General features: G+C 42.0%; 1 protein-coding gene across 1 annotated transcript; it reads right to left on the reverse strand.

Annotated features, from left to right (window-relative positions):
- Positions 1-350: 350 nt before the first annotated feature.
- Positions 351-22,021, reverse strand: LOC128942505 (desmoglein-2-like). The gene is made up of 15 exons (XM_054285025.1): positions 21,977-22,021; positions 16,171-16,206; positions 15,181-15,315; positions 14,081-14,239; positions 13,665-13,809; positions 12,359-12,519; positions 11,392-11,526; positions 11,060-11,245; positions 9,906-10,165; positions 9,080-9,222; positions 8,236-8,463; positions 6,534-6,764; positions 5,371-5,513; positions 3,886-4,230; positions 351-1,880 (listed from the first exon to the last, which is right to left on the reverse strand). The coding sequence occupies exons 1-15, from the start codon at positions 22,019-22,021 to the stop codon at positions 855-857; spliced, it is 3,378 nt and encodes a 1,125-aa protein (XP_054141000.1). The 3' UTR covers positions 351-854.
- Between the last annotated feature and the right edge of the window lie 1,628 nt (positions 22,022-23,649).

Genomic DNA, 23,649 nt, shown 5'->3' on the forward strand with positions numbered 1-23,649 from the left:
CAGATCCTACAGATGTCCAAGGGCTAGAAAATTTGCTGACAAAGCCACTGACTGAACCTCTGGCTCTAAGGCTAAGGTAAGCCTTGGCTGTTTCTCATAAGTTAAATAAAGTGAAAAATGTGCACGATGCAAATGCTTAATTGTCCATATCAGTGTAGACCCACACCAAGTAATGGAACTTTTAGGCTGAGGTAATGAAAAATTGCAATTCTCAGCTTTTTTGCTGCTTGCTGTCTTTAACTGTTGTGGTAACATGCAAGTATTGATTGCTTAAGTTACAAATTCTGATAACCTGAAATTGTGACATCCCTTCAGGAGATCAACACACCACTGCTCTGAAGGCATACTAGCTTTGGTGGCCTGGGCTTCTCAGGAAGATTTTTTACAAGGTTCAGGAGGAGCTACCATGGCCCACAACACAATGGCAAACACACAATGAGAAACTGATTGCCCTCACAGGAGGACTTCAGATACATTCAATAGCAGTTCAAAAACTTGTGCTTTGCAGGCTACTATCCATCACTAGACTGGAGACTTTTTTCCTGTTTTCCCATAATTATGCAGCTGTAGTTATGTGGCATCATTCACTATCTGTATAATAAAAAGCAATAAAAAACACCAGCAAACCAGGAGAAAAAAGTTATTTCCCACATCTTTCCATTTCAAAGGCCAATGTAACATAACACCAGATTTCCTCACTAACTTCCTGGTCATATAATCCATATTTATACAAACTAGTGCAAATGAGTACATGTCATTCTGGAAGCTCCAGCAAATTTGGATCTCATGGAAAGGCCCGAGGCAGGATGCAGACAGAAGGGTGCTGGACACTGCCACCCCTGCACGGAGCCAGGCTATGAGCGAGTGTACTGCACTGTGCTGTATTTGGTGACCCTGGAAGACTTGCTCAGTGTGGCACTGGCAGGAGACGGCCCTTGTGAGTCAGAGCCCATCAGGTTAAGTGGGGAGTCTGTGATCAGAGCCTGCTCTTGCCTTCCTGAGCTGGCACCTGTGGCCTGTTCAGCTCTGCTCTGCAGCCCTGAGGCTGTCACCACCCTTTCATTGCGCACCATGCTGCGTTCCTGTGCGGCAGCGGGGAAGCTGAGCGAGCCCTGCTCTGCAGCAGGCACAAGGACCCTCTCTCGCTCCCTCACCACGACATACTGCGAGTCAGGAAGATCCTGAACTGTCAGGGCTCCTGGCCCTGCACCTGCTGACTTCACCATCCTTTCTGTAACCACCACATTACTTCCGTGTGGCAAATCAGGGATTTTCACCATGCCCTGAATGCTTGATGCAGGTGCCAGCACCCTCTCTGTCACCACTACGTTCTCCTTAAACTGGGGGTCTAAAAAGACAGGGGCTGAGCGGGCAGGAGCCCCCACAGAATAGGATGTTTCTGTCACGGTGACATTGCTCTCTGCGTGGCCCGTGGGGAGGTGCTGGGCACTGTGCTGCCCAGAGTGGGATGATGAAAAGGTTGTTTCTGTGACCACCTCCTTGGACAGGGTGCTTTCCCCTGTGCTACTGCCTGTGTGCACAGGTGGGATGGACTGGAAACCACTGCCTGAGGCAAAGGCTTGTTCAGAGGTGGAAGCAGTTTGCTGATGTAAGGACTGTGACTTTGCTTCACTAAGACCAAAACCTGATTCATTCTTGTAGCCACCGTCTTTCATGTTGATCTGTCTACCTATACATATTTCTGCTAGAGTCTTAAACTTGTCTCCTAAATCATCAAGAAAATGGTCATCAAGATCCCCCTCAATAAAGCTGCAGCAGCCAACGGAGCCATGAGGGGAGCCTGATTCTCCCTGGGAATAAACCAGGAGACAGTCTTTTGCAGCTTGCTCTTCATCTTCTTCCGCAAAAGAGACAGCTTTCTGCAGACAGAAAACAAAAGCAAACAAAAGTTCATTAATGCCAGCTCTAGACTTGGTAATTCTGAAAAATCAGAAATACTAGGACAATTCAACAAATTCAAAATAAGAAATAAGAAACTGAACCGATCCCACAGAAACTGTCAACGAAGTGAGGGCTGTACCTAACACTTTTTTCTTTTTTGAAATTAATCTGAATTTGACAGTACACTTGATGAGAAAAAAAATCTGAGATTATATTTAAAGCCTTGGATACTATCACCAGCTACTGTTGATCCTTCCAGTAAATGTGCCCCTGGTGATACTGATCCACAGTCATAAAGAAATTGTTTTAGTTTTAGTTCAGTGAATGAACTTCACCTCTGACTAGGTTTTTGTGGGAGAACACCAACACCATTTCTGAGAGTACTCTAACATTTAAAAAAACATTTACTGAGTACATGCTGTCATGTTATCACCCAACATGGCCTTTTTCACTAGCGCAGACTACAGGATCACATCCAAGATGCCCAACAGGAAACAAATCAAAAAGTTAAATGGATTGGTAAAGCATGGATGCATAGTTCATCATATAAATTCTTAGGCTCTATGCAAGCTATCTGGTAAGAAGGAGGGCTCACAAGCTCTGGCAACAGTGCTTACAGGCTCAGCTCAATCTGAAAGCAGTGTCTGACATGGAGCTGCTGCAGTGCTGGCACAAATATCTGTGTATATGTTTGCATCAGCTACAGTTCCAAAAGTGAAGACAGCCAAGTGAAGACAGCCAAATCCTGTGGGCCTGCTGAACCAGGTTTATCTAATATGGCTCCTGGCTTGTGCTCAGAACCACCTTTCTGCCACATCTGAAGTTCTGGATTTGAAATTAGCTCAGGAGTCTGTGTAATGTGCTATATATCCAGACCCCCATTTGACTCTGCATGTTTATCTGTATTTGATCCCGGAAGTAGGTACACAACCCACAAAAATCAGCAGCTGAAACTATTTGGTTTGGTTACTTGTCTGTTTCCTTACCCCTAACCTGAGATACTTTAGCCTCCCAAAATGGATCCTTCTCTCCTGCAGATTTCATCAGTCAGTTATGCTTAAAGTTATGTAACAAAGAGTAGAAGAAAAGGAGATTGCTACTGTTGCATCTGTTCACCTAGGAGACTAGTACCGAGAGCACTCTGAGACATGCAAGTACCTAAAGCTCAAATCCTTCACTGACCTGAGGTAGTGATTGAAATTGCAAAGCTACTCCCCTGCAAAACCACATCAGCTGCCAGTAGTAGGGTGTTTTGTTTGTACAGGTGATGGTGCATGGAAGTCCAACTTTCACTACAAGGAGCTCACCAGCCATAGGACTAATGATGTGTGTAACATGAAGAGAAGTAGCTTCAACAAGTAGGAACAACTACTGGCCAATGATTAGGTCATTAAAAAAAAAAAAAAAGAAAAAGGATTGCAACATATGCCTCATACACTTTTGATGAATGGCCCTTTACCCAGGCTGCTGGGCAAACAGACAAGTCAGCACTACTCACTGCATCAGCTACTTTGAAAATACAGCCCCACCCACTGGTGTATGACATCTTCAGCTTATCTTTCAAAAACCTGCTCCGTGGTAAAGTTTGGAGCTGTGACTCATGATGAGTCACAGGTGCCTCCCTAGAGATCAGTTTCATGTTCTTAAGTCCCTGAGATTTAGATCACACAGTCTTTCTCAGGGCTTTTTCCCGGGCAAGGCACTCCTATACTATTGCTGAATATTCTGGATCCCATCCACAAATACCTCCCTTGAGAGAATGGTCTATTTGTGTGGCCTTGCAAGTGTTCAATGCCAGAAGACTGAACATTGTCACACTCCAAGTCCCACTCCAAGCGTGCCAATCCAAAAATCCTTAATGCCCCCAACTCCATGTGTACAATATCAGGACTGTTCATATCTACTCACCTCTGTCATAACATGATATTTCACAATGCTAAGTGCAAACATTAAAATACTGTTATTTTTGGGTCATATGCTTACATCGTTGAAGTAGTCTCTTAAGAATTCTTCATTCATGGCTCCAGCCGCTCCCACAGCAGCTCCTCCTCCAGACACGACTGTCTTCCCATCCACACCTGCCATGCCCTCAGCTGCTCCAGCTGCCATGGCTCCATAGTCGGCAGCAGAAAGAAGACGCCTTTGCTCTTCCCATCTTTCCCTGGTAATGGTGTTGTGATGTTCTCCTACATGAGAGACAGAGCTGCCTGCTCCTATTAGAGCTCCTTCTCCACTCATTCCTGCTCCTGCTGCTGCTCCTGCTGCCGCTGCTGTTGTTCCTCCTTTCACGTTCCCAAGTGCAGTGGGTGGAATGAAGCTTAGCACTGGCTACATAAATAAGACAAATTAAGATGTGACATGAAAGCTTTGCTGTCTAGCACATGGAACTCACCAAACCAGCAGTGGGGCTGGGTGGGGAACAGGGAGGGTGCTGCCTTACGACTTGTTTGAATTTGCACTTATACATGTTGCTGCAAAGAGTAAAAGGCCTCCTAAAACAGGGTGCAGCTTCCACAAATGTATTGCCAAGAAGGTTTATGGAAATGTTTCTATAGATCATTGTTTTCTTGAAACTCAGAGGATTGAAAATGAAAAAAACAAAACAAAACAAAACAAAAAAACCACCAAAAAGAGGCTTGCAAAACTCTAGGGAGCTCAGCTGTTCCAAGAAAAACTCTGCCTAGTTTTCCTCAGACACTAAGTGGGAAAGTATGCACTGCCCGCCACCTTTGCGGTACTGCCTGGCCCTTTTTTCCCTAGCAGTTTGGCTTGTTAATTATCTTTTAACAAGAATTTGGTGTGAGCATTGGCCCTAAATCAGTCTTTTACCTTCTGTTTCTGTTATTGTGCAAAAGCATGTCAGTATCATGCCCTTTTTTTAAAAATGTTGTTTTGTAGTGTAGCAACAAAGAGCAAATTTCTCTTGGTATTTACTGTTCTCTCTGCAGATTTGCACTTTTTCTGCCTTTTTCTTTTTTTACTAAGGAATTTCCTCTGTTTCAAAGAGAAAATACACAGAGAAGTAATTTAAAACAGCCTGAAACTTCAAATCAATGAAGGGAATCTCAGCATTATAACCCATTATTTTGCTGTTTTATCATGATCCCAAAGGGGTGCAGAGCATTCCAGGCTTGCAAAAGCAAATATTTCACTCTCTACTGGTTCAACGCTTTTCCCACAGTGCTATCTGCTGCTCAGATATGATCAGCATTTGCTTGATTGCTTTCCCTATATTTTGGGATTTAAGTGCTATGGCTGCTTTTTCTACAGCTGCTGGTGGAAGTAATCTCCCACACATCCTTCCCTGAGCCTCACAGGGTTAATTTTGATTAATGTTCATGTGTTGTTAAAATCAGCAATGTTGTAGAGCTTCGAAATATCCTCCTGTAGTGTGGCAGAGGCCCCAGGTGGCAAACTGAACACTGGGATAGAAATCAAAGAGAAGGGGGGGCTATTGGGGATACATGCCTTCTCCTCAGGAGCTGCTCCTTCACTGTTCCACTGGCGCAGCATCGCTTCACTGTGGTCTGGTATGTCAGTAAACGTCTTTGCTCCACCAAATCCCTTGGCTCCCAAGCCACCCGGACACAGCAGCAGCAACAGTGGAACAACTACAGGGAAACAGAAGGTTGCCATTAACTGTGTGGTTATTCTGACCTTAGCATGCTTACAGCCCCTGTAAGTTTGGCCAGCTCCCATACCCAAATGTATTTTTAATGAGCTAGTGATCAGTATGAGGGCTGCCAAGGACTGAAGACAGGTTCCCAAACATTTAAGGGATTTCCTAGAAGCATATGCCGAGGCCAGTTTCCAAGAGAGCAAACTGACATCTAACGCATCAGGGCCTGAATCCTGCAGATGGCCACACATGTCTGTACCTGTACTTCTATCAAAGATCTCACATACCAATTCCAAACCCTGGCTATCACTGTACAACCTCAGCATTTCTAACTCCTCCTCTTTTACTACCAGATAACAACATGGCGTCATGTAAATTCCACCTCACCACTCCTTTGACGTGCCTAGAATGCTGCCTGGGGGACTCAAAATAACCCAGTTTCAGAAGCAGAGAATATTATTCCTGTGGCATGAACTTTGTTTTATCACAATTAGATTGTTGCCAGCACAAGCAATAAACTATTGGGAGTTTAAATGCAGCACTGCTACACCTGGCCACAGCAGAATTACAAATATTCTTATTTTTATTTTATCTCATCAAAGAACAATGTCACATGCTGCTCTGAGCAAGGCAGTGAATCTGCAGTGACAGAAAAGACAGTGGAGAATGTGCTGTGGTTTGAGTAGGAAGAGCTAGGGTTCACCTGGGGACATCTCAGAATACCAAAAGCATTCCTCACTGCTTCCCCACTAGTTATTTACTGCACCATAAACAAATATTAAAAGTTGTTGATATTAATTTTAAAATGCACAGCTTGAAATCCTTTGAGGGTGAAATGCTGATATTACCAAAATTAGCTGGGGATCTGCCATGACCTCCACAAGACTAGGAGTTTACACAGAATGCATCAAGATGATAAAACCTGGGAGCTGGATTGTTTCTTTCCTGATGCTTTGCAGACCACATACATTACATTACAGTACTTCTGAGATGATATGAAACAATTACTTACGCAGCAGAAGTAAAAATGCCAAGATGATTAGTGCAATTGCAGCTGGTCCCAGACCCACTGACTTTGCTCCAATAAACCTCTCCTGGCACACACCATCATCTGTACACTCACAAACAGTCAGCTGCAGAGACTGTGGCAGAGCACAGCTGACCCCTTGGAAATCCTTTATTAGCATGGGAACTTCAGCTCTGCCCGGCTTCAGGTTTTGGGGTACCAGCTGTACACTGGTGTCTGACACAGGAGTGGAGGGAGGTTAAAGGAAAAAAAAAAAAAAGACAAGGAGTGAGCAGAGAGAAAATGGACTCCTGTAAACTAACTAAAATACCACTGTTGCAGTCTTCTACCAAATCCCCTCCAGTAAAGCCCAGCCAAAGCAATGGAATTAAGTTTAATTAGCTGTTACTATAGTACATACGTTTTTACTTTTATCAAGCAATTTTTCCTGGTAAGTGAGCAGCCATGCTCACTAGCAGTCTCAGATAATTCTGAAATTTCACATGACCAGAGACAGCACAGAAGACAGCCCAATCACCTGTATAGCATCAACCATGTCATCTGGATAGATAAAGGGTGAACTCACAGAGAAACAGCTTCAGTCTTGAGGAGATTAATCTGTTGTAGGCCACAGATAGAGATCAGGGGCCAACAAAACATCTGCTCCTGTGGCTATGTCATGTCAAGGACTAACTAGGCAGAAGATCACAGACTGGTTAAAGTTGGGAGGGACCATAGTGGGGCATCTCCACCGGGCCCAACCTCTGTGCTCAAGTAGAATCATTCTAAAGTATATGGCACAGGATTGCATCCAGACAGTTGTCGAGTATGTGCAGTGAGGCAGACTCCACACCCTGTCTGGGCAATCTGTTCCAATTGCACACCCACACGACAGTAAAGAAATTCCTCCCTGTATTCAGGTGGAAACTTCTTGAGCATCAGTTCCTGCCCATTGCCTCTTGCCCTATTGCTTGGCACCACCAAGAAGAGCGTGGCTCCATCCTCTTGACACTCTCCCTTCATCAGATACTTATAGATGTCAATGAGGTCTCCTCTCAGTCATCTCTTCTCAAGGCTGAACAGGCTCAGCTCCCTCAGCCTGACCTCATAAAAGAGATGCTCAAGCCCCAATTTTCTTTGTTGCCCTGCGCTGGATGCTCCAGGAATTCCACATCTCTCTTGTACCAAGGAGGCAGAACTGGACACAGCAGAGAACTGGACACAGCACTCCAGATGTGGCCTCACCAGGGCACAGGAGAGAGGAAGGATCACCTCCCTTGACCTGCTGGTGATGCTCTTCCTAATGCCCCCCAGGACACCATGGGCTGGTGTACACACTGCTGGCTTGTGTACAGCTTGTCATCTATGCTCAGGTAATGTAACACTGCATATTGTCCATAACGAGATGGGGATAGCTTGTTCTTAACATTATTCATGAAATCCTGGTCATCACACATGGGGTATCAAGCCAGACAAAGACAGTCAAACTGAAGGAAGGCAACACCCCAGAGGCCAGAGGACATGTCTGGACTTTTACAACCTTTAGAGTAAAGGGAGCAGAATGCAACACATGGTCTTAATGCCTGACTCCATATATAGGGTTGCTGTATTGGTATCACTCAGCCAAACTGTCAGTTTGACTGGAATTAATAAATTATGACCTTAGGACTTCAAAGAACTGAAAGTAATTAAAAAACCATTTTCTTACCATTTCCAGATACAATTATCCAGTTTTCTGCTGTCCCTTCTGGCTCATCAATGACAGTAAAGCTGAAGGGATAACTGAAGGGGTAACCATCCAAATCATGAGCTGTAACATCAACTAATTTTGCATCTGAACACACAGTCCGCACAGGGTTCACAATAACTGGGCAGTTATCATTCTCATCTTTAACCTGAATTACGACTGTGCCAGTGATTGTTTTCCTTGGGGAATCTAAGAATTTAAAATAAAAAAAATTAAATTGATTTGTGCACAAAAATTTATCTTAAAAAAAAAACAACAAACCCAAACCTTAGTATCTTCCAAAACTCCAACATTGCTGAAGTAAGTTGAAAGAGATCTCCCTGGAGCTTATGACAGCAGTGCTTCCTTCCCAATGTTAATAAATATATTGACAAGGCTTGTCTGAAGACAAGCTGGTTTATTACTTTAACTTGAAAAAAAAAATCCTGTGTGGTTACACAGTAACATGTAGATTATAAATGAGGAATTCTACTTAGATATAAAAGAAGTTCAGAGAGTCTTTCTTGCTTAGAAGTTGAGAAAACTTAGGACTATGTTTGATGACAGGCATATTGAGATAATGGCAATTCCCACCTTGCCAACAGAGTTTCCTATCAGACCTATCTTTGAAAACTTTTATGAAAAGTTCACCTCTATCCAGTCAAAGGGGAGAAACCTTGGGAGCCCATTCCAAAAAATGAGTTGCCTGTGTCTCTCCTTTGAATACTGAGACTGCACCTGCTGCCTAACTTTAGAGATGGGTAGGTTAAACCAACAACCCTTGTAGACAGGCAATTTGTGTGAAAACAAAACCCTCTCAACTTACCAGTAGTTACACCCAACATGGTGATAGTGTAGGTACCATTTACTACATGAGGTGATTCGTAATCAAGATTTTTAGCAAGTCGGATTTCACCTGTGACTGAGTCTACAGTGATCCAGTTTGCTGCATCTTTTCCTTTCATGTATCTGATGAAAATAATGCAAAGATGGACAATCAAAGATTCAGGTATGGGTGCAGCACAGAAAGTACAATCAGGGAGCGAGACTGGAATACGAGACAGAGCTGCACTGCTGGGCACTGTCCTCTTCCCCCCAATCTGTTCTCCCAGCAAAAGCTGAGCATTAGACACTCATGAAAAACTATTACAGGCGTGGGGGAAAGAGGTCCACCCCTGGGTGTGCAACTCTGCTGTGCACCATTTGTACAGGCCACAGTGGTGGTCAACCTTCTAGCTGAAAAGCTATGATTTAAAACCCAAGTGCACACATGCAGACGCATCTCTGTTACACCCTTTCTGTCTGACTGATAAATGTTTCTGCATATTCCTTCCTAATTTTACTGGAGACAATGGAATCAGATTGGCAAATCTAATCTCAAAAGTAGACAGGTATGACAAACACACCATGCAAACACAAACAACTTCAACCCAAACACTCAGGTCTCACTATATACAACAAAAGAAGGAGGATTTTTGCATCACCAGTTTTCTCCATAATAGAATACTGATGATCATTTTGATGTTTAAGGTGTGAATTATCATTAGCAGAAAAATATTGCCTCTGAAATTTTTTCAGTTTAACATGCAAATTTTGACAACAACAAATGACTTCTGACATACTCAATTATGATGGTTATAAAAAATTCTTACGTAATGCGCTCTGCTACTTTTCCAGTGTCTTCATCATAGGCTTGATACTGTCCAATAACCTGTTTTATTTGGAGTTTCTCACTTGCTTCAATAATTTTTGTGCCACCAGGGAACACAGGGCCTTCCTGCACATTGATCACCTTAATTTTGATTGGAATTGTTTCTGGTTTGTAACTGGGTTTAATTGACTTGTGGAACTCTGCTTTGTTTGTAACAACAATGCCTAAGTTTAGGCTTTGCATTTTTTCATAATCCAGCTCCTAGAGTAATAAAGAAAATAATAAAAAATTCAGAATTTGTCAGAATCCAATATCAACATGCATACATTTAATATTTAAATACTACTATAGCATACTTATTTGAGTAATAGGGATGTAAATATTTAAGTAATATTTAAGCAGTAAAGATGTTTCTTAACCTGTTACTCATTTTTAATGGATGACACCATAGGTACGGCTTTATATTATTGAATCAAACTTATTCAATGTATGTGAAAGAAGTCCTACTGCCTGTGCTTTCAGTGAATCAGTCTTTAATTACCTGGCTTCTCCAAATTTACGTGTTTGCCTTTTTTTTTTTTTTTAATCATTCACTTAGTAATGTTCAATTTTTTTTTTTAATAATTAGCAGCTTTCAGATAAGGAAACCTGAGCACGAAAAAAAAAGCTACTTAGGACACTATGTATCTTGAGTACTTGCGGACTAAAGAAAAGTGAAAATGACAAAATAGACATTTCCATTAATTTAAAATATTTTCATCACCATTTCAACTTGCTGAAATTCATAAATGTAGCTCATGGATCATGGAACAGGTGTTGCCTGCAGCATTAGCAGTGGCCAGGGGAAATAAAGAAATTTATACTGAAATCAAGGACAGCAGAAAGATGAAAGTTTACAGCACGTCAGTACTGTTGCCCAAAGGGCAAGGGAAGTCTGGGGACTTCTGCCTTACTATTTTTTTTGTGATGACAGAGAATGCAAATGGAAAAGCTTGACAAATTATTACCTTGCATGGAATTACTGAATGCATTAAAAATATGACAAAGGAAGAGTATCCACACATTTTACATATTGACTGAATAAACACAATTTGTCAACACAGACGGATAAATTATTCTAATATATAAAGCAGACTCTCTAAAATCTATACTTACCTTCACAACAGTCAAAATTCCTTCATTTGTTTGGGTATCTGTTACAATTTTGAAAAAACCACCTTCATTGCCAGAAACAAATGTAAAGTTTGCCAGCCAATTATCAGAAAACTCTTCGTCTTTGTCAAATACTTTTATTCGCATAATTTCCACATTTGCTCTGTTTTCTTCAATGCTGCCTTCAAACTGCAGTTAAAAAAAAAAAAATCCACTGTTTAAAAAGATGTCATGGTTTACCTCGTTTCATCAGTGCAAGGAATTTTGCACAATGTCTTATTATGGGGTAGTGGCAGGGGTAGGAACATGCTAAAAATTGTGATAATTGTACTTACTACACGACTTTCAACAACAGGCAGATTGTCATTGACATCCAGAATCTTGATTTCTAAAGAACATGTCGCAGCATTCCCACCTTTTTCACCACCACGGTCCTTTGCTTCCACCACCAAAGAATAGCTACTTTGTGTCTGTCATGGTAAGAAGAGGGTGTTTAATCCAGGCTAAAAATTCTTCCTTTGCTATATGATCTCTACTACATTTTGGTAATGTCTCTTATGGTTTATTTTAAGTCCTCTCTAGCTAGAAGTAAATTTCACAACTGCCTTGACAGATTCTGCTGGAATAGAACTGAGGCTTTGAAAAAGGTACAGGACTTTCACATCTCCCCCACAAAGAGTCAGACTGTACTTACAAAGCAAAGTAAAAAATTCCAGTGAGCATGAACAGGGACAGGACCAGTGACACCCGCATGTCAGGACACAGGCAGAGCCACATCCCTCAGCCACAAAGCCAGCATTTCCAACACCATCTGCTGGCCAGAGAAAACTCTGCAAGCACAGCTCATGTCCCTGGCAATATGTGACTTCCAATGCAGTTTCACAGTAGCACCTGTCCTAACTCTTTGAACCGCAATTTGCATGGCAGGCTACCAAAATCCAGATGCAGCCAGCAATTTTGCAGGTGGTGATCGAGGTTCTCTCTGCCATACACTCCCCAGCAGAAAGAAATGACACCTTGTTTTGTGTAACTGCTGCCCTGACTGCACAGGAGGGACAGAAGGCAACAACCATCAGGCTGGTGCTGTGCTAGGGAGATGGTGGGGGGGATACAGCCTTAATCCCATTGCCTCCTCCCTCTGTCCCTGAAAAGCATGCATCAAACAGACAAGGCTTTAATCCCAAGGGAAGTTAAAAAAGGTAAGAGGGCCAGCTCTCCACTCTGCAGGCAGGGCTGAGGGTGACACAATGGGCACCAGAGAACCTTTACTAACAAATATCAAAACGGGAGGGGTTTTTTTACCTCTCTGTCAAGGTTTATTTTTGCCACTCGAACCTCACCAGTATTCTTATCCATGCTGAATGCAGCGCTAGGGCTTTGAGAAACAATCCTGAAAGCAATTTTGGAATTTAGATTATTTGGTTCATCTGCATCTGTTGCATTTATCCTCAACACAATTGTACCTGGAAAACACAAACAAAATATGGCACTTGTTTACACCACCATGCACTGGTATATACCTTTATTGCAATGTCCAAAATAAGAGCGTTTTGTTAAATGCACTGCACAATTTTCTGATGCTCTTGACTTTATTTATTTAATGCATGAAGTTGAAGAAGTGTTCTTAAACCCAATAGGTACATGTCAAAAGTATATGTTCTAGCCAACAAAAAGATTGCATTTACATATCTGTAACTCATAAAATTCAATGCACAAATTAAACAACAGGTTAAATTCTCTCAGTAATTCTGACAGAAAAATGTAGATACCACACAGGGCAGAAAGTACAAGCTTTTGAACAATGAGCTACATTTCCCTCACATATTATTATAAAGAGAGCACTAATTATTCCTTTACCTGAACATTATTAAAACCACTGATCTGTACTGATGCTCTCCAACAGCTTCACTCAATATATGTGGTGGTATCCACGATGCAATCCCCTTTTAATTTAATATTTCTTCACATTATAGTGGCATTGAAACAGACACACTGTCAAGTATTTATTAGGAAGTTTTTTCCAGCTTTTCTAATCTTCTTGAAAATAATCTATTGCTCTTATGTTTACTGCTGTCAATAGGAAATGGCCATTAACCTGCTCCTCAATGATTGTGGCATAGTCATATGTGTTTGCTGATGTCAATAGGAAAATGGCCATTAACCTGCACCTCAATGGTTATGGCACAGCCATATGTGCTTACCAGCAAACTACCTCTGTAGCCCACAAATAAGGCAGGGCTTTGGAAGAGGATGGCAGAGTGAAGTCCCTCCCAAATAGGCTGTGACTAGTAGGCCAGAAGGCAGATTGCATTTCCTGTGCAATTCCTGCAGAAGAACTCTGGTTCCTGAACTTGTGGTAGCTCTGACAACAAACCAAAGGTGCCACAAGAGGAAATACTGTTCTCCCTTGCCCCTAGGGGGATGCTCTCCCTTAATCACACAACATAGCCTTGAATTAAATCCTTCATTCACACACAGATGAGCTGGCTTATGTGAGTAAGAGAACATGACCTTGCTACTGCAGATGTACTACTCAAAAGTGCAAATTCACATGTCCCCTTGCATATGCTGGGAAAAACTAAAAGAAAAAGATTTAAAATAAAGTTACCTGTTTCACTTAATTCTTCAATTGAACCAACAAAAACTTCATGTGAAAACACTGGAAAATTGTCATTTATGTCCACAACTTTAATTGGGAGGTCGATTGGCTCTTCCAGTTTTGCCCCATTCTTATCTAGCGCATGGCCTCGGACCTGATAATACAGACAGAAACAATAAATGAATCCAATGAGTGACTGTCATATTTACAAACACATATGCAAAACAGAAATACATCCACTATATATAACAAAGTCTAAATACTATAAAAGCTTATTACATATGCTTACAAATACAAGAAGGTATACACAAATATCCAGAAATACATTATATATATGTATTATTTCAAGCAGACACATTTGAAGAAAATACATAAAAAATGTATAGCAGGGGACCTATAAAGAAAAAAATTAATTTTCAACTTACAAGAAGAATGGGAGTCTTTTCTCTGTCCACCCTTCCTGTTATGTTCAGGTCACCAGTCTTTCCATTGATAACAAATAATCCATAAGGGGGTTCTGTTACTCCTTGACCAGATATAGTGTAAGTTACTACAATTCCTGTATCTTCAAGATCTGAATGTATCTAGTAGGAATATAACAAATTAAATAGCACTCAGTAAATAAAACCACATTTAAAAGTGCAACAAAATAGTTTTTCTGTCTTGTAATGAACTGACAAAAAAAATATTTAACACATTTCCCTGCACTCCTCTGACTGTGGACATGTAGAGATGAATGCAGGAAAGGCTGCATGTTCTATTTGAGAATCTGGTGCAGGGAGATGAGAAACATCTGGAGCAGGGAGTTGACCTGGGAGGTCAGACCTCAGCTGGCAAATATACCAGGACTGGAGAAGGGATAGGATGGAGGGAAAAGGTCAGACCTGGAGAGAACACATAGAAGAGGCTGCAGAGACTAGAGATTACACCCTTTCTCCGCTGTCAGCAGATATTCAAACCAGCTGGAAAAGTGTGCATTGTACCAGTATCACCATCAAGGGGCATCCCAAGCAAAGGGCAACAGTTTGCCACCACCTGCAGTCACTTCATACGCTGAAGTGGTAGGAGTGGTGAATTTAGGTTTGAATGCTGGTGCTGAACCAGGTGCATACCACTCTTTCACACAGGATAACACCTGGATTATTTTTAGCTCTTTTTCCTAAAAGACTAGGCATAAATAATCATGTTCTATGTACATCTTTCTGCTCAATTAGCACCAGCACATTTGGGACCCACTTGACAAGTTCAACTCCACTTGAGAAGTGGTAGTGGGGTGAAAAAACTCAAAGATACTGCATTCCCAAAGCTTAATGAAAAATGGGGCTATGAAAAGATGAGAGATTGAGCCAAACCAGGCTTTAAAAGTAAAGGAAACAGAAGGAAATTTGTCAATCTTCAACTGGCATTCAAGTCCTTTAAAATTACAGAAATATTTGTGCATGCATTTAAGGGAAGCCACACTTATTTTACATTTCCATCTCTATTTTTTATGTGTATTTCATATTTAACTGCTTTCTGGGCTTACTCTAGCAATTGGATTCTTGTAGGAATTGTCCTCCTCCTCCCGTATGAAAGCTGGAGGGACTGTCCATTCTCGCTTCTGTCTGACTGGGCTGCTGGGGTGAGACAGCAGGCCACTCCTGTCATTTCGGTTATAAACCTGTGAAAAGACAAGATGGAATGTCAGCACTGCATTTACTCATTTCAGATAAATGCTTTATTGCTGCTGTAGACGAGACTTCTGAGCAACTTTTGCTCTGTCAATAGCTAGTGACTTCAAAATCATGGAGCAGCATCTGCCTTCTGAGTCACAATCTGAGAGCTACACAGTCCTCAAGCTGGCTGAAAACTGCACTGGTCTTTTCATCAAGATAGAATTAGGCAAGACAGGCTTTAAAAATATGAGCAAGTTTCCATGACCAGCAGCTGGTGAAAATACACCTGCTCTGGAAGATTTACATGCTCGTCATCAGATGTGGGAAGAAGTTTGGCACTAAGGCTGTTTTGAACCACCATTTCTGCATTACCACCGTGTTTCTCTTCCCACCAATAGTGCCTTGCATGTTTAACTTTCTCTCTGAAACAGAATACATGGAAGATCAGGCTTCTATTCAATCCACCCAATGTCTCTGCTATCTCTGTTTAACTACATCTCATTCTCACTCTGCATAAGACTCCACATCCTTCTGTCCACTTTATTTTCTACTGTCTCTGTTGACTCCTAGTTTAACTAAAACAGTGGTTTTTCATCTACTGAGTTCAAAAAAGCAATCGACATTTTTACTGTGTTAGGGGAAAGTTTCTTAAAGTTCAATGCCACCCTAGGTGACGGATGTAGCAATCTGTTCACTTACTTTTCAGCTTTCATTTCTCTATTCATTATGCAGTTTTCACATTTCACAAAATGGTAGAATTGAAGGCATTTATCAACTGAAATAAGGTATGGATTTGACGTGTTGCTCAGAGAACCCTTCTACAGGCACTGATAAAGAAAAAGCTTTCCATTATATCCTACCTTCACATAGAGCCCATGTCCATAATTCAGACAGATCTGCAATAGAAATTATGAAAGTAATTATTAATTCTATGTCTCTTCAGCAGCACTAAAACATAACTTTTGTCATCTGCTTCGTATGAACAGCAAAGCCATAAGGAAGAAGGCTTCTGACACATATAAATTAATATTCATTATTTACCCATAAGAGCTTCTGAAAAATTCACCCATAACCATTGGCATTAAAAACATGCAGCACTTTGGAGAAGCTCCCTTTTCTGGGCAAACCTTGGATTTGTGGCTGTGGGTTACCAATTGCATCAGAGAAGAAAATCAGATAAATGGTGTTTAAAGTAAGGACTAACCCAAACATCTGCTGAAGCATACACGACAGAAGCAGCTCTCCTACTCAGAACCTCGCTGGGAGGATAAATGGCATCACTTATTTAAACAAGGCAGAGGCGCTTGCTCTGACAAAACCTTGCAGGCCAATGTTCAGCATTGGGACTGCCCACCTGTTCACACACCAGGACAGCTATGCATAACTTTGAATGACTCAGTTAGGCGACAAATCCTGGCTGGAAGAAGCCAATTTTTCAGAGACCCCACGTTTATGTCCACTTTCCAGGCACCACAGACTCTGCAAGTAACAACACCCCTCAAACTGCAAAAAATGCAGGTATTGGAAAGCAGCAACAATAAAAAGTAGGCTATTGTAACATGGGAAACCTACAAATCAAGCTTTTGAACTTTGTACAGGTAGCAAAAACTGTTATTGTTCTGAAAACTATTACTACTTATATTTTGCAACTTAGGTGATCATTTTCTTAGGCATACCACTGCCTAAGACAGAGCAGGCTCAGAAAAGGTGGTTTTCTTCTCAAATAAGTCAGTCTCTGACTGGTTTCTAGTCTGTTCACTGGGCTCTCCCTATTCTTCCCTCTGACTCAGCCTTGATTACTGAATTGATGACAGCTTCTTTTTTTTTTAAAGATGTTATCTTGTACCCACACAATCTAGTAGACTGTGTTGAGCAATACAGCAGATTTCTGTTTCAACTTGTTCAACAGAACTGTTTTTCAAATGGTATTCTTCCCAATGTATAGATTCTGAAGACAGAAATTATTAAGCAGTAACTTTCCTAATGGATATGCATCAGGAAGGGTACAGGATCTCACACCAAGGTCTTTTCATGGATGTTCTTAATCTTATTTTATTTTACTAATAGGATGGATTTTTAAAATTTATTTTCATGACTAATGAGATTGTACCAGCATGAGTGTCAGGAGAAATTTGCTTTATAGTCCAGGCTTTCCACAGAAGCTCCAATTCTTTTGGAAGGTGAATAATTGTGAAGATATCATTAGAAACATCCTGGATTGTTCTAACTGGTAAACTGGAGGGAAAACTGTTTGTGTTTCAAAACTGAATGGAGACAAGAGCATGCACTGAGAAGTTTCCTTGTATTTGAAATCTGAGAAACCACTACAAACAAAAATGTCTGAAAACCAAGAATAAGCCGATGTTCCACTGAGATGCATGTCAAAAATGTGTAAAAAATTCCACTAGTCATTATAAAAATAAAATCTTTCAATAAGATAAGTAAAAGTAAAAAATCAATTTGTTTGCATAGCAGAAAATGTCCCTCAAAACTTTCCAGATTAATGCTAAGACAATAAAAAATAATTTTGCTCTTGTATTATTCAATCTGTAGTCTGCAGGTAGCCTCACAAGGGACTTAGAAGATATCTACAAAAAATTTTTAAGAATGATGATTTTATTCACAAGATACATAAATACAAGGGGAAACAATACATGAAGAGGTCCAGCCTTTTATTTTTCAAAAATTTTTAAAGTTCCAAAAATCTTAAACTGGAGGAAAAGCACTTTTAATGACATTTTCTTCAAGGACAAGTGAAATGTCAGAATTTACTGCCTGTCGAACATGAGAATTCTCTCCCCCACATTATCTTTTCTTTTTAGCATCTTTCAACTGCCTTCTGTTAAATGGCTCAGAGAAGGAAAGCTCTGTCATTTGCTGTAGATCATAGCCTAAGCACATCAGGTGTCTGATCAAAAACCAGACACCTACTGATGACACCTGTTGATCAGAGCTGAGAACATTGTCAGAAGAAAATGGGATGGTAACAAAAAAAAGTCTGTGGCCTGAAGTAATGAAACTGGAATGAAACACTACAGGAAAGAAGCAGGAATAGGCAAGAAGGCATGGGAAAGAAGGGAGTGACTGCCATGTATAGTGACTGCAAGGCTGCTCTTGCCCAAATCCCTTCTCATCTATAGTCAGGAAGTGACTAACAGACAGATTTTCAACATAAAGCTCAGATTTAAGCTGTAAAACTATAAAGACTGAGTAATCAAGAAGGTATGTGTCTGTATTTACTACACCAGTTACAGTAATGACTAGAAATGTGATCTTTTCTGTGTGCTGTGTGTTAGGAGATTTGAAGCTTGCACCTCCTGTGAGTCAGTCTGGTGTTGAAGACAACATGTGAAGACCCCAGAGAAGCAAGCAAGGAGGACTCTCCAAGGTCATCTACTAGTACATCTCTTGGCCCTGGGGAAAACAAACTACACCCAAATGCTTCCTGACAACGGTTTATCCTGTTCTTAAAAATGAGGGATGGATGTCTCTCAGCCTCACTAACCTAAGGGGGCTCCTAGATAGTCCTACAGATGAAAAGTCTGTTAATTTTCATCTTCATTTTATTATCCTGATTCTTAGCTCCTTGCAAGTTGACCATATTGCTGCTTGCATGATATTCAGAGTAAGGCACACAAATTTACATATCTAAATGAAAGCTAAGCACCTAAACTTTCATTATGACCAGCAGAAATACAGCCAATACCCACAGAGATCAGAGCGCTGCTCAACTTGCCCCCAGACCAGTCCATATTTATTTCTCTCTGAGCTCTTCTGATTGACTGTAAGTATGTCCAATTAAGTATTGTAAACCCAACACAGGAGGATTTGTAGGGCAAAGCATTTGATGCAGAAAACCCAACATCATACAACCCATGGTTTGATGGATCCTTCAGACTAGAATTAGCTTGTCCCCACAGATCAAACATCTACAAGCAGATGGATGCATCTCCCAACATGGTTTTACTCAGGAGGGATACAATTCACTCACTCTTGAGATTTTCTTCAAAAGTACAATATGATCCAATCAAACAGGTGAACTTAGCATCCACTGCACCTCCATATACCTTTACAGAAACTTAAACATTGAGATTTCTTAGCCTCAAACCTAACCTTTGTCATGCTGACAATGCTCTCATTGTATGGTGCAATTCGCTCTTCTTCCACTCTTCATGTATCTGCAAACTTATCAAACATCTCACTCACTCACTGTCTTTTCTCAACTACCAGTTCTTTTATTTCCCTTAAAAATGATAAAATAGGATTTTGTGACTTTAGATTTTTTTTTTTTTGCTGTTCTGTAGTCTCTTCTGGACAGAATCACTTTGTTCTGAAGTCTGGTCTCAAAAGTAACATACCACTTCAGTTCAACAGGATGGATAAAATACTAGACCTTATGTATTTCTCAGCTGCTTTCAGACCTCACCGCAACTGGGCTTTCCCTCCCTTTTGGAACAATATTAAAATGTTGAATCAATCCACAGATGGTTCTAAATACTTTTACCACATTTCAACATGTTACTGGCAACAGAAGCTAGGTTGCTTTGAATTAGCTCACCTTTGCTCTTTGTAAAACCAAGTGCCACTTTATGATGGTTTTTATTTAACTTGTTTCTGTGACTTCTGAAAATTAACTGCTACTGACTCTGACATTACATCTAATATATTCAGGACTGAATTTCATCATACCCAGCCTAAGTCTAACATTCCAAACATCAACAAAGTACAAACTGAGGAAGACGTTCAGAGTAAAGGTAAATTTTGCTACTCCCATAGTAAGATTCATTTATCTCTGTCAACTATTCTTTCACTCAAATGCAGGAAGTGTTCTAAGCCTTCTTCTCTTGAAGCCATGATGTCCACCCCCTTTAGAAATGACCAAGAAACCTCCCAGTCTATCCTCAATAGCCGTGCCTGCTCGGCAGGCCCAGGGATCTGGGTGTGTGCCCTGGGCACGCTCCAAGTCAAGCCCAACCCTTTGGGTGCACCACCATTCAGCACAAATGCTCCAGGAAAAGGGTTCCTGGAAAAAAATCCCCGGGAGATTTGCTGTGACCTCTGCAAGGTACCCAGGGATGATGATACGGGGATGCAGCCCACAGGCAGGGAGGGAGCACTGAGAGAGACTTCCAGGAAAAAACTGGGAGAGGAAGAACCTACCATTCCTGATGCTTCTAAGGTAGAAGATGCTTTGAGAAGACACTACTTTTAGACTAATTTTGTTTTTCAGTCATTTCTTAAGATTCATAAGAAATAAATGACCCTAATCCAATACTCTCAAATAGGAAACCTGACTTTTTGATTAGGAAAAAACCCCCAAAATTTCAAAATCCAGCAGTGCCTCTCTCTTCTGCCATCAGCAGCTTTATTCACTCCAATATTCTAACAATGAGTCTTTTAGGCCATACTGAGTTGACTCTCAGTACATCATATCCTGACTCAGCCTAAGCTGAAGCGGATGATGACGAGGATTGAAAAAAACAACGTCCTTCAGGCAAAACTAACAGCAACCTGACAGTGCAAGCCCACCAAAATGGACAATGGTGTGGCTTCAGGTATTGCAGGAAGAATATGTAAAAACTTTTGCACAAGTGGTGCTCCATGTTTTCCATTGTTAATTTGGACAAAATGAGGATAAAACATTTTCCAACCAAACCCCAACTACCAGCTTGCTATAAAAACAGGTTTAACTGTTGCTGGCCAATTTATGCTCAAGCATATGTCTGGATTAAAGTAATGAGACGACAGGTCTCCAGATAACAAATCTGATTTTGCAGGTTCCCGAGCTCAGGCAACAAGATCCCGACCCCCAGCTCCTTCCATTCTGTCCATGCAACGAGCCATTCCTGATCCCTGCCCAGCTGCTCGGCAGCTCCTGGCACAGCTCAGGGCATGGCCTCCACCCTCACCTTTGTCTGATTGGCGGCAGCCCAACCTCCACAGGCGTTCTGCCAGCCTGGAAAGGTGAAAAGCAAAAGAAAATGCCGCAGATACAATGAAGACTTTGCTGTAAATCAGCTAGAAAGAGCTAGAAAACATCAGTCCAAATCCAACAAACCAAGCGTTTTGTTCCCAGTTTGTTATGAGACAGTCTTTGCTTTTAGCCTGAGAAAGTATTTCATAGGATGGAAGATCTAAAGCTGATGGCTGAAAAACAGCGAGGGAAGGGCAGGAGAAAGCCTGAAGAGTCCTGGATTGTTAATTTTTCTAAGGTGATAAAGAATTCCAAACTTTTTGACTCATCCTCCCTCCTGGCACTGTTCCCTCAGAAGAGAAATGCAATTTACTAGTATAGAGAGTATGCTGAACATGAAAACGGCAACAACGCGAACTCCTCACGGCCTTCCCATTCCTCCCGGCGCCTCAACAACCCCACCCATCCCAGATACCGCTCCTGCTGGGCTTTCCTACCTCCACCTGCTTTCAGGCAGCAAAGGCGATCAAATTCCCAAAGAAAGCGAGAAAACCCGTTCCCAGCCACATGCAGCGTTGGCAGGGCAGCCAAGCGCCGACGGGCACACCTCTTTCGGGCGGCCGCACTCGGGACCCCCGCGGCAGCACCACCGCGGCTCCATCCCGCGCAGAGCAGCGCCCCGGTACCGAGGGACCCAAAGCAGCGCCCCGGTACCGAGGGAGCCCCTCGGCAGAGCAGCGCCCCGCACTCACCAGCAGCGCCAGCAGCCGCCCCGCCGCCACGGGGCCCCGCGACATGACTGCCGTGCCGGGATGGGACAGGACAGAGGATAAAATGTTTTATCCCCTCAGCTCCTGCGGCCGCCCCACACGGGAATGCCGCGGCCCGCCGACGGAGGGGGGCACAAGTAGCCGCGGGTGGGTGGAGTGTGGCGGGCGGGATCGCGCCGGGAGGGGGCAAGAGGCAGCCGGGCCCGAGCCCCGCCCGGCCCGAGTCCCGCCCGCGGAGCCTGCACGGGGCAGCCCTCGGAGCGGCGGGCCTGGCTTCCCCAGGGTGCCCCAAGTTGGCTGTGGCCTGTTTGCCCCGCTTCCGCCCAGGGAGGCGAGCCGGGCCGTGCGGGAGTGCGCAGGGCTGCCACAACAAACGGATACATGGAGGAGTAATTGGTAGGGGGGAGCGCAGTCTCACCGGGAAATAAAATTGTGGGCGTTTTTAGGACAACCTTCCCTGTAATCCTCATTTTTTATACGCTCCGAGCCATATCCTTGCTACTCTTATCTGGCAGAGATCTTTCCTGGATACACCTGATTAATTGGTGCTTACGAAGGCATAGCTGATTTTTCATGATGGCGAAACAATTAAATGTGCTTTCTTGTGCATCCTCTCTGCTGAGGCAGTTACCTGGTTAATCTTTCCAGGATCACACTCAGTTGTGGTGAGTAACTTCAGAACCTGCTGGTCATGATACTATTTTTTTGATACTATTGGGGTCGGAGAGGGGAACCAGCCTTAGGCGAGTCTTTCCAATCACATTATGTACCTTTATTGCGTGTTGTAACAATGCACAATAATTAATTCAATGTCAGTTGCAACAATAATAATTTCTATGAGGGGAAGAGCTTTAACCCAAAAGTTTTTCTGAAGTGACATATATCTGTGTTATTTACTTAGAATATACCACTTCATGGAGTTTGCTGATACCCCTGCATAAAAATAGGTGCCTTAATATAAAGAAAACAAAAGGGATAAATGAGCCAATATATTTGAAATGCACAGTATTCGGGGCTTTTGTATGCCTTCTTTGTTTTGTTACTGAGTCACTGTGCTGGACTGATCACTTTATACCCACACAGAATTCTGTACGTTCACACAGCAGTACACACTGAGATCCTGTGAGGATTCTTCTTCAGGGTCTGGAGGACAGGGATGTGTTCTGGCCCAGGTTTACTGCAGGTAATGGTAATAGAAGTACTGTGAAGTTTTCTGTTAGCTGTTCCTGTTGGAGATCAATGAGGCAGAACATGTCTTGGAGAGCATTCATATTGCAGCCCTTTCAATTTGGTGATTTAGAAGTAGATTCTTCTTTCAGATGTATATTGTTTCCTAGACTGATGGTCAAGTATTTCTTTACATCAAAAGGCTGTAAGAGAAGAACCATGATTTGCAACTTTCTTTTCAATCTGCAGGTTGCTTTGTGGAATTCTGAAACAGTTTTTCATTGCCGATCCAGCACACTGTTAATGAGATTATAGTGTAAATATATATATATGTATATATATATATACACACACAACTATTTAGCAACTTTAAATGCTGATATGGTGGAGTTAAAACCTAAATGAATTTCTTTTGAAAAGTTCTTAGCATTGATTTCCCTTTGAAGTCATATGTGCTTACAGGAGAAATGAATACAATAATCTTTTCC

Source organism: Melozone crissalis, unplaced genomic scaffold (assembly GCF_028551555.1).
Source record: "Melozone crissalis strain CALT ecotype California unplaced genomic scaffold, PUWL_Pcris_2 ptg000042l_1, whole genome shotgun sequence".
Classification (NCBI taxonomy): Eukaryota; Metazoa; Chordata; class Aves; order Passeriformes; family Passerellidae; genus Melozone; species Melozone crissalis.